General features: G+C 51.8%; 7 protein-coding genes across 7 annotated transcripts; 3 read left to right on the top strand and 4 right to left on the bottom strand.

The window, feature by feature from the left end:
* Window positions 1-1,245, bottom strand: MIND_00036200 (NAD(P)/FAD-dependent oxidoreductase; the record flags this gene model as incomplete). The annotated part of the gene is made up of 1 exon (XM_037357331.1): window positions 1-1,245. The coding sequence occupies one exon, from the start codon at window positions 1,243-1,245 to the stop codon at window positions 1-3; it is 1,245 nt and encodes a 414-aa protein (XP_037225241.1).
* A 432-nt stretch (window positions 1,246-1,677) lies between these two features.
* Window positions 1,678-2,642, bottom strand: MIND_00036100 (Pre-mRNA-splicing factor CWC26; the record flags this gene model as incomplete). Its single annotated transcript, XM_037357330.1, has 2 exons — window positions 1,678-1,875; window positions 1,929-2,642. 2 exons carry the CDS (start codon window positions 2,640-2,642, stop codon window positions 1,678-1,680), a joined length of 912 nt encoding a protein of 303 aa, XP_037225240.1.
* A 113-nt stretch (window positions 2,643-2,755) lies between these two features.
* Window positions 2,756-4,175, top strand: MIND_00036000 (Aldo-keto reductase; the record flags this gene model as incomplete). The annotated part of the gene is made up of 11 exons (XM_037357329.1): window positions 2,756-2,817; window positions 2,867-2,930; window positions 2,981-3,004; window positions 3,049-3,061; window positions 3,111-3,189; window positions 3,235-3,326; window positions 3,379-3,390; window positions 3,437-3,511; window positions 3,566-3,745; window positions 3,798-3,955; window positions 4,002-4,175. The coding sequence occupies 11 exons, from the start codon at window positions 2,756-2,758 to the stop codon at window positions 4,173-4,175; spliced, it is 933 nt and encodes a 310-aa protein (XP_037225239.1).
* A 212-nt stretch (window positions 4,176-4,387) lies between these two features.
* MIND_00035900 (BRCT domain-containing protein) lies at window positions 4,388-8,102 on the bottom strand (the record flags this gene model as incomplete). The annotated part of the gene is made up of 7 exons (XM_037357328.1): window positions 4,388-4,467; window positions 4,513-4,600; window positions 4,650-4,779; window positions 4,826-4,902; window positions 4,954-5,999; window positions 6,049-7,432; window positions 7,479-8,102. The coding sequence occupies 7 exons, from the start codon at window positions 8,100-8,102 to the stop codon at window positions 4,388-4,390; spliced, it is 3,429 nt and encodes a 1,142-aa protein (XP_037225238.1).
* A 64-nt stretch (window positions 8,103-8,166) lies between these two features.
* MIND_00035800 (uncharacterized protein) lies at window positions 8,167-9,607 on the top strand (the record flags this gene model as incomplete). The annotated part of the gene is made up of 8 exons (XM_037357327.1): window positions 8,167-8,255; window positions 8,306-8,398; window positions 8,447-8,532; window positions 8,586-8,729; window positions 8,778-8,903; window positions 8,958-9,058; window positions 9,118-9,288; window positions 9,341-9,607. The coding sequence occupies exons 1-8, from the start codon at window positions 8,179-8,181 to the stop codon at window positions 9,605-9,607; spliced, it is 1,065 nt and encodes a 354-aa protein (XP_037225237.1). The 5' UTR covers window positions 8,167-8,178.
* An 80-nt stretch (window positions 9,608-9,687) lies between these two features.
* MIND_00035700 (XPG-I-2 domain-containing protein) lies at window positions 9,688-12,963 on the bottom strand (the record flags this gene model as incomplete). The annotated part of the gene is made up of 6 exons (XM_037357326.1): window positions 12,836-12,963; window positions 12,650-12,786; window positions 10,448-12,605; window positions 10,085-10,249; window positions 10,013-10,038; window positions 9,688-9,959 (listed from the first exon to the last, which is right to left on the bottom strand). The coding sequence occupies exons 1-6, from the start codon at window positions 12,946-12,948 to the stop codon at window positions 9,688-9,690; spliced, it is 2,871 nt and encodes a 956-aa protein (XP_037225236.1). The 5' UTR covers window positions 12,949-12,963.
* A 35-nt stretch (window positions 12,964-12,998) lies between these two features.
* MIND_00035600 (uncharacterized protein) lies at window positions 12,999-15,648 on the top strand (the record flags this gene model as incomplete). Its single annotated transcript, XM_037357325.1, has 3 exons — window positions 12,999-14,906; window positions 14,964-15,077; window positions 15,142-15,648. Exons 1-3 carry the CDS (start codon window positions 13,023-13,025, stop codon window positions 15,646-15,648), a joined length of 2,505 nt encoding a protein of 834 aa, XP_037225235.1. The 5' UTR covers window positions 12,999-13,022.
* Between the last annotated feature and the right edge of the window lie 8 nt (window positions 15,649-15,656).

Genomic DNA, 15,656 nt, shown 5'->3' with positions numbered 1-15,656 from the left:
CTATGCTATAACCTGAAGACTGGGGTTTGCCTCTTCGAAGATCTTGGCGCGAATCGGAGGAGGAGGGTATATCAACTGAGTATTGATTTGCGTCTTCATCTCATACCCAGCTTCCTTCACCATTTCGACCTCGCGCTCCCAGCCCATAGTAAACAAGGCGCCCCATGGCCCCAACGACAAACAAGTCCCATACACAGGCTGACTGTAGGAAATGCGGGGAAGGTTCAACAAATCAGCCATCGCATTGTTCCCTGCAGTCTTGCCGAGATTCATCGCATGCTGACACGACATCAGCACCACATGGCCCTCGTCGTCAGCAGCCACATTTGCTGTATCTCCAGCCACAAAGATGGCGTCGCTACCAGGAAGCTGGAGCTCTTGCGTAACGAGTAGCCGGCCGAGGCTATCACGCTCACTAGATAGCTGGGTGGTGAGGTCGCTGGCACGCATCCCTGCTGTCCAAATGACGGTTTTGCTCTCCAGGTGTAGGCCAGATGAAGTTGTAACTCCGTTTTCGTCGATTGAAATGACGCTTTGTCCAGTCAAGACTTGAACTTCCAAGCTTTTGAGCGCTTCTTCGACAACCGGTGTTGGTTTGTCTCCCATGAAATCGATTCTGTCGCCTTTCTCGAGCAGAATCACTCTCACTGGCGTTTCTTGGCCAAGAATCTCTCGCAACCTGCGAGGCATCTCCGCTGCGATTTCTACCCCAGTGAAGCCTCCTCCCGCGACCACAACGGTGTTGCGCGCGACCGAGAAAGCCATACCAGCCAGTGACTTGAGATGAGCGTCGAGTTTATACGCAGTTGTCATCTCATCGGCGTCAAATGCGAATTCCGCAAGGCCTTGAACGCTCTGTGGCCGATATAGCTTGCTCCCGCTCGCAAGAACCAGGCGATCATAGGCAAGTGTCGTCACTTCTCCGGTCGAGGAAATGGACTGGAGGGATTGGGTGCCGGCCGTGATGTTTACGACGGTGCCTTGCACGTAGCGGACACCAGCTGCGTCAAATACTTGCTGCAGCGGGGCTTTGGCGTCGTGGAAATGTGTTTCGTAGAAACGAGGACGAATGAAAAGAGTTGGCTCTGGGGCGACCAAGATAATCTCGACAGACTGATCTGGCTTCCCTGCCGAGTCGCGTTTGCGCGCTGCACTGAGTGCTGCCCACATTCCGGCAAATCCAGCACCAATAACGACGAGTCTTGGGACTGAAGACATACTGTAATGGGGGGAGAATGGTATCATCGTTTGTGTGAGTCTTTATTGAAGCTCTTACCTTTGTTTCTCGACTGTTTGTAAACGCGACTGGCGCTCCAATCGTGACTCGACTTACTTTTATACGCTTTGTTCTCTCGGGAGGAGTAGGATCGTTTCTTTTCGGTGAAGGGTGGACCTCCGACGAGCAAGGATCCGCAGAAGAGCCATTTAGGGCTCGTTCGGTAACTAGAATCGCTGCGATTGGAGGATTCGCTCGGCCAACCGATGAGTACAGAAGTGTACGATACAACCAAATAAGGTCTCCAATCCTACACGGAATGACAAGCGCAATGGCGCTATAGGGTCGCAGTCATCCATCCACCGAGACGCGTCAATTCGCGACGGAAATATTCGGAAGCTAACACAGTAGTCGCTGCTCAAGTGAGCTAAATATTCGCGAAAGAAAGCCACACACACCCGTTACATGTCTTCAGCAGACCATTTATAAGTCTCGTTGCCTTGTCGCTTCTTCTCGTTCATCCGTTGGAACATCTTCTTTTCGAATCCGTTTCCTCTGTCAACACCGTCCCATCGGTAGCCAGGCTTTATTCCAAAGCGATTTGGCGCAGGCGTAGGACCAGAGTACTCGGGTCTTCGAGGCCCTTTGCCGCGCTTTTTCTGTTGATTTGGTGAGTGGTGGACACGCAAATTGGATAAACAAATGGACACACCGTCAAGAATTGGGCTGCTGGATCATTCCAGAGTTCTTTTGCCTTTTGTTCTTCATTGAGGTCAGCATCATCCGCGTGTCTGGCGAATTTCGAGTTGCGTTGCTTCTCCAATTCCTGTCTCCTTTTCTCTGCCTCATCACGTTGAACCAAGCCCTTGCCCCATTCCATCTTTTGGGCCTCTTTCTCCTCCCTTTCTCGCTTTAACCGGGCTGCTTCCGCGCGTGCTGCTTTCGTGTCTATCTTCTTGCCTTGCGCGTCTCGATAGACCGTCTCTTGCGCCAATGCAATTTCTTCCGCCGTTGCGACGGGGTCGACATTGGATTGTGGAAGTGCCTTGCTCAGCTGTTTAGCGCTCACAAGGCCACCCAACACCGGAGTCTCCTCCACAACTATCTGGGGCTGCTCGTCTGCTGCTGGCGGCGGTGATTCCTCTTTATTTCCTCCCTGCACTGTTGTCCATCCAGACCCTTCGCCAACCTTCCTTTTCTTGAACGACCTGTCTGATGCAACAATGACCTCCTCAACTTCCTCCGCCTCTTCTCCTCGCGTCTCGTCACCCCACCCGCCGTCGGTGTCAACAATAAATGACTTGGCAGCAGGCGCATTCGTCGGTGCCTTTCGCTTCTTCTTCTTGTGTGATGCCTCCCGCGCGAGAATAGCGTCGGCCTTTGGCCCAGACATGTACTTTTCAGCGAGGTACGCCTTGCTCGCCATGGCGGATGCGGATGAAGTACCGTGATGCGATCAAATCATCAACTTGAGAACATCACGGGCCGGGCGAGCCCGGGAGATACTCCAACTCGACCGCCACACTGACTCACTTCGAAATGACCGAAATTCCTCAATTTTCTTTGAACAATGGCAATAAAATGCCCTCTGTTGGCCTTGGGTATGCCTTGCTCATCCTGTTCTCAACAATTCGCATCAATTCCGCACAGTTGTTGGATGGGCGCTCCTGGTGGCGGGCAGCGCGTTTACGACATGTGCTCGAATGCATTCAAGGTATTTGAGGGTATAACCTCGTTGTCTGACCTCACATTTCGAATTCCAAGGCTGGCTATCGGCATCTCGATACGGTTTGTCGCTTCCTTGGTGGGATTAATTGCTACATTCTACACAGGCAGCCGGCTATGGTAAACAGAGAAATCTTCCAAGCACCCCCGCGCTGAAGACTTGTTTAAGCAAACGAAGAGCAAGTAGGCAAGGCCATCAGAGATTCGGGCATCCCACGGAGCGAATTCTTTGTGACCACCAAGCTTAGGTATCAAGCTTACACTCTATCCATTTACAAACTCACAGAATGCAGAGGCGACCATAATGTCAAGGAATCATTCGAAGAGTCCCTGCAACGCCTTGATGTCGACTATATCGACCTCTATCTTGTGCATTGGCCACAGGGTTCGTTGAGCCCCGTTAGTATTCCCATGCCCGGCTGACCCTTGATCAACAGTTTTCAAGGATGGTTGGTCGCATCCTACTCATTGATTTTACATGACATTGATTGCCAGGCAAAATCTTGAGCCCTGAGGAGGAGCCGACGATTGTCCAGACATGGAAAGAGATGGAGGGACTCTTGGAAACAGGTGCAACTTATGCAGAATCGTCTCATCATTTGCCATCTTAAACAACAACAACAGGACGCGTCAAGAACATCGGCGTCAGCAACTTCTCGATCAAGACTCTTGAAATTCTCCTACCGCACTGCTCGGTCGTGCCTGCCACCAACCAGGTCGAGCTCCATCCGTGCTACCCACAGAACGATCTCAAAGAGTACTGTGAATCGAAGGGTATCCTGCTCACAGCGTATAGTCCACTGGGTTAGCCGACCTTCTACGCATCTCCTTCGCAACGCCTGATTCTATAGAACAGGACGTTCCACGTTCTTCTTTGAAGACCCTACGATCCAGAAACTGGCAGAGAAAAACAGCTGTATGACGGCACAAATTGTACTGTCATGGGCCGTCCAGAGAGGCACGATCATCGTGCCCAAGAGCGAAGATCCCGGAAGAATGCTTGCTAACATCACTGTATGCTTATTGTTCACATATTACGAACAAACTAAGTTCCTCGTAGCTCGTGAAACTGTCGGAAGAAGACTTCACGACTGTAAACACCCTACACAAAAGCCCTGGCCTACACAAATCCCTTCTGGCATTCGACGACAAGAAGGATGGCACAGTCTTCGGCTGGACTTACGAGCAGCTCGGCTGGAATATTCGGGTGGGCGGAGAGGTCGTAGAGGCATGAAGCTTGTGATCTGCCACAAAGTGAAACAAGAATGTAAACTTAGGATTAAAGTTGGACAGCATCAACGGGCAAAAAGAAAGGCATACACATCGAGTAACTACAATTCCAAGGTTGTTGTGAATACATTCTGGTTTTCGCAAGTGCGCGCAACAAGTGGTATGTGGGGAGCAGGTATTTAAAGAATAAAGTAGTTGGAAAGGACAGTCGTTACGTCATGAGGCACCAAGAGTCGCAGCGGCTTTGCGTTGTCGCGCACGCTCCAGCGGGGTGAGATCATCGCCCATTATAATCGCTGCAACTCGTTAGGGCGATTTGACGCGGAAAAAAGATGTCTTACAGTTTGAGGAAATATCCAACGAATGACCTTCGTCCATGCTATCATCGCCAACGGACGACCCGAATAACGGCATCATTGTTTTGCGGCGCTGTCACATGACCGCGTCAGCCCCCTGTCAGCAAAACAACATCGCTTACCTTGGGAGCAGTCGTGTTCATGTCGTCAAGATCAATGAGATATGGGGTCTCGTCCTGGCGCGTCTTGGTCTCAGCACATTTGACCACCCATTCCATTCCAACCAAGAATGGCCGCGGTTCGGATAATGCCCTGGGCAATTGTCAGTGGTAGAGATTGGAAACAGACAAGATCTTACTTGTACTTGCTATAGGTGCTGCGCAGCCCATTCTTGTAGACAATATGCGTGCAAGTTTGGCCCACGCTCCCCTGAATCTGTTGTCGAGTCAGTCAAATAATGCTCGAGAGCAGCTAGTAAATACGAACTCGAGCTCCAAGAGTCTTCAATGTGTCGGAATATAACGAGCGCAACGAGTCATCACCCATCTCAGAAATAACATCCACAAAAATGACACAGCCTTTGAGCACTGTAAGCGGCGCGGGTGTTGTTGAAGAAGAAGCGACATCTTCATCGACAGACATATCAGCCACTGCGGCTTTCGCAATTCGTGTACTCCGCCGCATCCCTTCAACATCCACAGAGCCTGTAGCATCCGTTGACGATGAGCTTGAAGGGTAACTGCTACTAGAACTTCGCATCCCTAGACGGTCCGCGGGTGATTCTGGTGGTCCCATAGGCTTAATAGGCAGCGAAATAGACTTGGAAAGCTCGTGTAGGGCCATGGAAGCCCGCCTCGATGCATTAGACTTCCAGTCAGCAAGGATCTCCTTCTTTTTGACCCTTTTCGCCGGCTCAAATCCAAGACTCTCCAAGTCGAACGTCACGCTTCGAGGAGATGTCACTCGTTCCACAGCTTGGTCGGTGTCGGCCTGTGGAGGCCCTAATTCCTCTTCCAACATTGGCGCATCACCACCTTCACCGGCCCCAGAAGTCCCGCCTTTGACTGGACTCCCCATAACACTTGGTAGCCCAGGATTGCGACTGACTTTGGGTGCCATTCTACCGCGAGCAGAAAAGGCTCCACCACGTAGAATAGATCCACCGCCAACCGCCAATTTGGCCGTTCCCCCTGATTTCCCGTTCAAGAAGGACGTGAGCGGCCGTTGGACGAGTTGAGTTTTGGTGGCCGCAGCACTGGAGGATTCCGCAATTGACGAGGAAGACGAAGAACGACTGGGAATGGATGCAACGGTTGTTGCTCGTTGCAATGCACCTTTACTTGGCCGGCCTAGCCCGATGTTCCTATCGTCCACACTTTTTGACGACTCTCCCAGACTCGTTTCAACATCGTCCCGACTAAAGCCTAAACTGGTATTAGGTCTTTCTGGCGGGGGAGCTCGCAGGCGTTCCAATGCCGTCGTCAGTGATTGCAGGGATGAGGATCCCTCCGTGAAAGCGCGAGGGAATAGAGCTAAGGGAAATGTAAGCTGAGAGAATATATTGGTGTTTGTTGAACCTACGCGGAGGACGAGTATTAAATACACTACTTGCACGGTCCAATCTGTTCTTGGCGGGAGACATAGAACCACTACTTGGCCCCGCAACTGCCGACACCGGCTTTTTGCGGGTAGCTGCAGCCCTAGCACTGCTTGCCTTGGTCGGACTAGCGAAAGAAGAAATCTTGCTTGGCGAAGGAATCGGTATCTTTGAAGGCGAAGGCGGCGCATCCATCTTCTGTTTCTTCGCCGGATTACCAATCATTTTGGCAGGTCCGACTCCAAAAGAGATCAAGGTTCGTTGGGTCGGCCCGTCGTCTACCTCTTTCCTCTTCAAAGACGTGCTGCGAGTTACTCGGTCTGCAGGCAACGGGGGTGGGGCACGTGGCTTTCCTACGCGGGATTTGGGTCGAGCTTTGGACTGGAGCGAAGAATCAGGCACAACAACAACATCGTTGACAGTAGGATTTGTTGCTGGTGTTGAATGTGCATCATCTCCCGCGATAGTGGGCGGAGAAATGTTGCCAGGAGGGTCTGGAATTTGTTCTGCTGGTGCGGCCATTGAAGGTAGTTCTATGTCGGTTGTCGACGGTTCCTCTCCAGCCCGGTCGACGGTCATGGGGGGCAGATCTAGCTCTCCCTCTTCGACTGGTGAAGAAGAAGGCGGTGGAAGTGGGATCATTGTGTCTTCAATAACCGGAAGATCGTCATCGGTGGGCTCGGTTAATGGACTGGGAGGAGTTTCGGTGTCCAAGGGTACGGGAATATCATCTATCATGACCTCTGGCACAAGCTCGTCATCGGTAGGCTCTGTTAATGGGCTGAGGGGAGGTAGATCATTGGGTCTGACTGCAGGAGCAGGAACGGGGTCGTCATCTTCCAAGTCTGTCAAAGGACTTAATGACCGAGTAGACTCCGTTGGTTGAGTTGCTGTTGGTCTTATGATAGGCCGTGAGACAAACAGCTCGTCGTCATCTTCGTCGGGTAGGCGCTGAATTATAGGTAGAGGCAGAGGTAGAGCCTGTGGTTTCTCGCGAGCACGCATGTTCCCTTTGATGGGTTTCTTTGCCGGCTCTGCCTTTGCTTTACCCTTCTCCATTACCTTATCCACCGGCTTCGTGTTCTTTGCGTTGGATTGATCTCCAAAGTAGTGAAACAAATTCTTCTTTAGCACAGAGGGAGCTGGTGGCGGTGCCATGGATTTAGAAGGAGCTTTTGATGGACCCGCAATTGGAGGGCGAGGGAGTTGCGAGGGTTTGGTGGTTCTTCTCGTGGTTCTACTTGATTCGGCTGTTTCACGACGATGGGCTGGTGGTGGTGGTGGTGGTGGTGATGGCGGCATTGGTACTTTAGGTTCTGGCGCTGGCGCTTCGGTGGGAGCTGGCAGAGCCTCTATTCGCCGTACTTCCTATAGCAAAATTAAATGAGAAATCCTGCAAGGTTAAAAGACGCACCTCTACATCCGCTCCCCACCCAATTGTCCGCGGAAAGTCATCCGCTTCCGGTTGGTGCTTGTCCACACGAGGCGTTGCAGGCAGCGGCGTCAATGGAGACATTGGGGTGGCGGGTATACGTAGTTGATTCGTTGAAGGAGTCGTGGGAGCGGAAGGGAGTTGAAGAATGGGAGGTGGCATGGATTCTGTAATTGACGGTAGAGAGGAAAAGAAGGTGGGCTGAAAGTCTGCCTCCTTGGAAGGAGACCGCGAGCGAGCCCGCCTTTGCCAGGAACTGGTAGTAGTTGGTTGGGTAAGGAGCGGAACTGAGCGAGCTCGACCCTTTGGCGTGCCAGGCTTCGAGTGGACGGGAAACGGTTCGGAATTATTTCGAGTATGCTTGTTTTCCGTGTCTCTGGCGATTTCTGGGTCGAATTTGAGGCGCTTTACTGCATTACCGTCCGCGGGAGTAGGGGAAGCTGATCGTTTTGACCGCGGCTTGGCCTTGTTGGGGGAGAGCAAAATCTCGTCCTCACTTTCGTCGTGATCGTTGTAGGTGCGCTGTTTGGCTGCTGTAAGTGGCGATCGGAGAATTGTATCCGGGACGACGAGTTGCGAGCGGGTTAGGGGCCGCTTCGAGTCCATGGAAGTTTTGGTCAAGCAATTCAACGTCGCGAGCACGCTCATGTGACCTAATTCCTGGTCTCCATCAATCATCACCATGTTTTCTGCCCTCCGCGCTTCATGCAGAGTAGCGTTTGGTCGCAGGGCACTAGGCACATTGCAACAAGCTCCATCGTGATTCAGTAATCCTCCAACCAACTTAATGCTGACTGTGGTCTGTTTAGATGGAACCAATTTCCCCATCCACCGAAATCCATCCTCATCGTCAACAAACTACGCACACAACCTGTAATTCTTGCTATCGACGCCTTTCTCGAGTCAGCCATCATCAATTCCCTCTGAATACTCAAATTTGTTCCCTCTAGACATGTCCACTCAACATACCCCGGAGTCCGCGTCTTTCACGAGGATCGACCAGACATTCCGCACGGCGCAGAAGTCTGGCAATCTGGTGCGTTCTCGCATATCCTTCACTGCAGCAATATATTCACAAGTCTTAATTAGGTGAACGAGCAGAGAAGATTGACCTGGTTGTTACACTGGGGGGAGACGGAACCATTCTACATGCATCCTCTCTCTTCAGTGCCGGAGCTGTTCCCCCAGTACTAAGCTTCTCGATGGGGACTCTCGGATTTCTATTGCCCTTTCGCAAGTGACCCTCAGCCCTGCACTAGCGTCATTTGACCATTTGTCCAGACATCGACGATTTCGCCAAGGCTCTCGAGAGTGTGTTCCAAGGCAAGGCTACCATCCTCAATAGGATGCGGCTTGCGTGTACCTTCTACAACGAGAGCCTGAGCAAAAAGACAAATGTTGGCGACGGTCCGTCATTTTTTCTCATTTACACGCACCAACACCAACACCCATTAAATTTAGACTGGCAAGTGATGAACGAAATTGCCCTACATCGAGGTTCCAGTGCCCATTTGAACACGATCGACATATTTGTTGACGGACAACATCTTACCGAGGCTGTTGTGAGTAGCTGTGTCTTGACTCGCCTTGAGATCTTGAGACTTGACCTTGTCATTGTCAGTCTGACGGCCTCATCGTATCAACACCCACCGGCTCAACGGCATATTCGCTCTCGGCGGGCGGTCCGATTGTGCATCCATCTCTAAGCGCCCTCGTTCTCACGCCGATTTGCCCACGGAGTCTATCTTTTCGGCCCTTAGTATTTCCTTCCTCCTCCTCAATAACACTCCGAGTAAGCTATACTGCCGTTTCTGTCCTGCAAAATTAGTAATTTCTCTTCAAAGATCGGGGACCGAAGTCGGGCTCCAGCGGGTGTTTCAATGGACGGTCGGACCTCACACACGCTTCAGCCTGGCGAGTCCGTTACAGTCCATGCTTCACCCTTCCCTGTGCCTTGCATTAATCGGTCATCAATTGCCGAAGACGACGATGTACCACATGCGGGAGCCGGGCCGGGCAAGGAAGACGACTGGGTGCGCGACATCAACAATTTGCTCCAGTACAATGCGACATTCCGGTCAAAGGCCCTTCTACGACACAGCCGGACCTGAAAACTTGGTATAGTACAAAAATTACACAGTGTACGATAAAAAATGCTACGAATACAATTCCAGTGGCGGGTATCTTCAAGTCAACCGATCCGTGGTAGCCATGAGCGCTTGGCGCCCTTGTTACCAGGTGATGAGCGTCTTGGTGGTGGGGGTGATGTCGACCTCGACTGGCGCAGTATGTCTTCCTCCTCTTTTTCCATATCCGCTGGAACCGAAAGGTAGGTTGGTGGCGAGTTTGGGTCGGGTGACACCAGAATGTCGATGATTCCACCACACAGTTGCCGCGCAACTGCTGCAAACCATGCACTCTCCGATATTCGCACGACCCGTGGCTCATGCCTGTTCACAGTCGCTACGGTGTTGAATGAGATGCGATCTCGCGGGATATTCGCCAGCTCGACAAACTCTTTCTGAGCGATGTCAAGCGCTGACTAGGGCAGTTAGTTCATGCACTGCGGAGTCCCGGCCCGGGCTCACATCGTATGTCGTCGCTGGACGAACGTAGACCAGACGATTGGCGTAGCGATATGTGATGTAGTCTGGAAGCGTCGGTGTCGTCGTTTTAATGGTCGCCATAACTGCCGAGGGCCGGTTGGGGAGGTACTAGAGTTGGGGTTTGCCGTGCAGCGCGAAGGCAGGAACCTTTTATAATAATCAATTCACAGCCAGGGCGGCGATGCTACATTTCATGGTTGGCTGTATCACAGCCATCATCATACGGGGGCGGGAGAAAATGGCAGAAAGCAATGCTGTGCAGAGCTGTAAATAGACGCCTGGGTCCCAATGGAAACCAACAGGTGGGTATAAATGACCGTCTTTCATGCATCTACGTTGGCTAACAGATCAAACAGTCCCTTGACTGGTCTGCCCTTCGGCGGCGTGACTACCTCTTTCCTCTTAGGTTTCTTTTTCTTCTTCAACTCGTCCCCAAACGTCTCCGAAATGTCCGACACACACGCATCCCATAAGTCATCGGAGACATTAGTAGGGCGAGCACCAGTAAGACAGGCGTGGAACTCCATGCCGGAGAACAAAGACGCAGGCAATGGCAGGCGCTCACTGATCAACAGAATCTGAGAAAGATTGACGATGCTTTCCAGTGTCGCCAGTATTTGCGCCGTCAGTTGGACGTTGCGATCCTCAATGGCTGGATACGTCTCCGGCGCTGTGGGAGAGGGCGAATCTGCCCACGTGAATGCTGAGAGGAAAGACCGTGCCTCGTGTCTCGTCCATCGCTCTTTCTCTCTCTCCTTCGTCCCGCTTTCCAGAGCCCGGTCAGAAAGTGTCTGCAACACCCAGCGCAAACACAGTGCAGCCATCAGTTTTTGACGAGGGATGGAACGAACGCCGCTTGTGTCTGATCTAAGCACCCTCAACAGAAGGGTAAAGCGGTCTTGTTCGGGCTTCAAAACGACTGGTTCCGTCCCGACATCAAACTCAAAGCCGGCGCTTGAGACCAAGTCCCGAACAGACGGAACAACCATCGGTTCGTCGGCGATTCGGGTTCCACGTCGGAGATATTCCGTTACCGTCGGCAGTACATCCACAGTCGTCGGAACTGCCGCACGTGATGATGGCGGTGCTTCAGACATCTCATCGCCGCTAAGTCGAGACAATGCCCCCCGTAGCGGAGCTAACAGGTCTTTTTTTCGAGGCGGCTCGTCATCAGAGTCTGATTCAACAACATCGACCAGCTCGTCTGAATCAGCTTCAGACTCCACGTCCTCTGTCCGCTCCTCCTCTTCATCAACCTCCGAATTCTCTATTGGCTGCCGCAAAGGCAAACCAAGACTGTCATGTAGTATGGCATATCCCCACAAGCGAATGGGACGTCCCATTACCCTGCTGACGGTTTCCAGATTAGGCTCCTCCAGAAATATTCGTGGCCAATAGGTTTGTGTATTCAAAACGTCCAGCACCTTAGAATGCAGGCGGCCTTGTCTATAGGCGGTCAAGTATTGACCTCTAATGTCGTTGCGTCTAAGCAGTTCGTCGTCGTTTTCTCTGTCTTCTTTCAAGGCCTCTGCAGTCACCAGCCGCGAAAACATGGGCAAAATGGGACACAGATCCGCTTCATGTAGCGCACAGATGTCTGTTGGCCAAAGGTCAACAAGGCCATCTTCGTTTCTGGGAAGTGCATATTGCAACGTGGCCTCGACTATCTTGTCAATTACTTCTTCGATCTCCCCCGAGCCCATTGACGATACAGAGCGGACAAGAAGGGCGTTCACGGTTCTATCTATGAGGTCCATGACGCTCTCAATTTGCTTTTGCTTTCCCTTTTGAGAAGAGGCCGAAAGGATAGTATGAATTGTTGCTGCTACTCGTGTAATGCGTTGCCCAAGTGATAGATGTCGCTCGAAGAATAATTGTTGAACGTTTTTTCGGGGAGAGGAGGATTGGTTCGTAAAGTCATTGCCGACAAGAGCGCCGAGGAGCGGAAGGAGTGGAATAGGGACGTCGAGGTGGGCTGCAAGCTTTGCTGGGGTATATACGGAAAGAGTCAACGAAAGCCCAGAGTCGACTTCTGGTGGAATAATGCCCCGCCCGGTTGTCGATGCATTTGTTGGCTTCCTTGATTTTGGCTTGCGCACCTGCTGGAACTCTTCATTTTCCACAACGACAGTCTCCTCGACGACTGGGACGTTCCAGACCATTTCATCAAGAGGAATGTAGCCCAGGTAGCCATCTGCATTCAGAACCACAAAGTCCGAGTCAGTCCCAATGACGAAGGCACCGAGTCTGCCGGCCAACTCAACCGCAAAGGGATCCCCTTCTTCATCGGCATGGTGGATGACAACGTGGTCTGATTTTTGTGCGAGTTCCTCGAGCGAGTCAACACATGCAGTGTAACAGAAGGGTGGAATGATTCTGGTTTCGTGAAGAAATCGACTTGTTCGGGAAGCGGCAGAAGTTCTAAAAAAGACGAGTGAGTTGGTCACATTGGTTTGCGTGAGGCGGGAGATGAGCGTCGGGAATTTGAGGCTGGGGGCAGGCCCTGAAGATTGTTCAATAGCCGGACGAAAGCGGAACGAAACTCACCGTCAAATACGAAATGGGCATTGAGGCCAGCGTTTACCCAAGCATTAACAGTTGTAGTAACAACGCGAAAGAATGCGGGATACTCTCCGCCATAGGTCCAAGGTAGACCAGAACTCCGATGGAGGTTGTAAATGAAGCTGAAACCAAGGTCCGAGTCATTTTTTAACTGAGCAGTAAAGCACGCACGACCACCCATCTACCACAACATTAATGCGGGGCTTTGTGTTGTCGGTTGAGATGGTATTTGCGAGTTTGTGGCGGTTCTCTCGCAGGAATGTGGATAAGCCAAGAACCCCCATCGGAGTGTGGGGAAGACAAGCGAGTTGATCGATTTCCGAATCGGATCGATGTCTTCTCAAATCTTGACCTTATCATGCAGGACCTCCCTGTCCTCGAAAAATCCCTTTTACTTGGTTCATGGGACCCTTCCATCTCCACCGAGTCTTCTACACTTGCTCTCCTAGCCAAAGCAGTCGTCGATGCCGACTTTCGTGAAGCATTAGTCACCAGTCAATACGCCGTCAATGCTTTGACGGCAAGTTTTTTGGAGGGATCGGGACTCAGGGCACCAACATCGGCTGAAGACTCAGCTTCTCTTCTCTTCCTCGGTATCGCATCCCTGCATGCATTCGTTCAGATTAACTGGACGGGTCCTGAACTCGATTTTGGAGTTCGCGATGTTTTGCGGATAACTTCTGAAGCTGACTCAGAGGATGCTCTTAACCAAAAGGCTGTTTCTCAACTCTCGATGGGCGGAGAACCGGCGTACCACCTTTCTAAGTGCGCTATGCTACTTGTTCTTGCTCAAAATTTATTCGAGATCGCTGCTTCGGAGCATTGTCCGTCAGTGTTATGGTGGCGTCTCCGTGCAGCCACAGTCCACCAACATTTACTTGACGAGCCCGTCCCGGTTCCTGCTCCTCTGTTACTGGCGCTGGAACCTCTAAAATCGCTCTATAACGGCGATGCCGAATTGGCGGGACGTTTGGAGCTCGAAGAGGGGTTACTACAACATACTCTCTCGCAGGACAAACTGGCTGGTGAATATTTCGTACGCTCTGCGAGGGCGACAGGTATGGAATATGAACTCACCGGGGCTTTGGGCAAGCGGACCAAGTTTCAGCAGACGGAACTGAGTCAACTCGTCCTCCTCGCTGAGAGCCAGCTCAAACTTGATGATAAAGCTGCCACTGCTTCCTCCACACCAAGCCATGCAAATATTCCGGAGACTTTACCGCTCAACGACGACACTTTACTTGAACAGACCGTCTTTACGTCTTCTTCTCCCTCCGCCTATAATCGCCTTGCTCATCTTGACCCATCATCGCAACCAGCGCTGCATCCGCTTGACCAATGTATTTTGCTTTCAATGTGTTTGAATGTGAAGAACACATCTCCCGTCCATGGATTGACCGCCGAACAAATGTCGCCATATGTCGCGCGGGTTATTTCTCATCCTCTGAATTGGTCTGTCCACACCATGGCTCTACTACTTCGTGCGAGGCTAGAAGCGAATCGGACGAGAACGGTAGAACGCGCCACACTACAACTTCAAGCATTGGTGGAACAGATGCCGACTACAGATTCGACAGTGGCACCGGCAGCAGTCCGACTGAAATTTGTGCATGCGCTGCCTTTGCCGAGCAAATGGGAGATGGAAAAAGAGCTGGCATCAAGATTCCTAAGTCTTGGTGTCGTCCGTTCCGCGTTGGAGATTTTCGAGAGGCTTGAAATGTGGGAAGAGGTGGTCAAATGTTGGCAGGCGCTCGATCGCAGAGACCAGGGCGAGCGTATTGTCCGGGACTTGCTGGAGGGGAGAAAGGCTGAGGCGGATGTTGTCCTTGCCCGAGGAAAACAAGCGACGACCAATGCACATCGACTTCGTATGGACACTGCCCGGGAGGCCAAATTGTGGTGCCTCCTTGGGGACCTCGAGCCAGACCACGCAATCGACCATTACCAGAAAGCTTGGGCTCTGTCAGGGGAGACCGCGGGCCGGGCAATGCGTTCATTAGGTGGTTATTATTTTGCACGAGGGCAATACCAAGAGGCCATCGAATGCTTGAAAAAAGCCGTTGTCATCAATCCGCTTCTATCGCGATCGTGGTTTGTGTTGGGATGTGCCTGCATGCGAGTGGAAAATTGGGAAGAGGCCAGAGCCGCTTTTACACGTTGTGTCACAATTGATGAAGAGGATGGGGAAAGCTGGAGCAATCTAGCGAGTATGTATATGCGCATTGGTACCACAGAGGGCGAGGTGATCGACTTCCCGTGCTTTGATATGTTCGTTTCTGATTTTTTTTTTCACCTTCAGTCAACGGTTCCTTTTGAGAACAAGCTCCTCGCGTTCCGAGCACTAAAGCAGGGGCTGCGCTCAGCATACGAAAACTGGCGGATGTGGTACAACTTCATGATTGTCGCCATCGATGTTGGCGAACTTTCTGAAAGCCGCTCGTGCGATGAGTCGGGTTGTTGACATGCAAGGTCTTCAGCACTTAGACATTGACGTTCTGGAGCGACTGGTCAACGCTGTCACTCGCGCAGATGCCAGCTCTTCTATCGAAGATGCTGCGAATCAGCCCAACTCGGGTCGCGCTCTTTTCCGGCCCGTTATGCATTTGATGGAAGACATCGTCCTGCCGAAAATATCCTCGTCGTCTCGTGTCTTCCTGGCTTACGCCCGTTTACTTCGTTGGGCTGAACGGTGGGGCGATGCGCTCAAGGCCAGCATGGATGCATATCGATGTGGTGCTGCCTCCGAATTAGATAACACCTCTGATGTAACCAAGTGGAGGGAAGCAGTAACTGAGGTGCGGGATGTTGTTGATGCTCTCCGGAATTTTGGGCCGAGGGCCGAGGACGTCGGAGGCAAGTGGCGGGGGCAAGCAAGGAGCGTTGTTCGTTCCTTCATGGGCAAAACGAAGGAGGCATTCGGGAACGAGCCAGAGTGGGCCGAATTAGAGGAGCTTTTGGAGGAACTGAAGAAGAAAGATGAATAGATCTAATT

The sequence above is a fragment of the Mycena indigotica genome (genome assembly GCF_014461135.1).
Source record: "Mycena indigotica strain 171206Taipei chromosome Unknown Mind.scaff0001, whole genome shotgun sequence".
In the NCBI taxonomy this organism is placed as follows: Eukaryota; Fungi; Basidiomycota; class Agaricomycetes; order Agaricales; family Mycenaceae; genus Mycena; species Mycena indigotica.
Note: the sequence above shows the minus strand (reverse complement) of the source record. Positions and strands in the feature narration are given on the sequence as shown.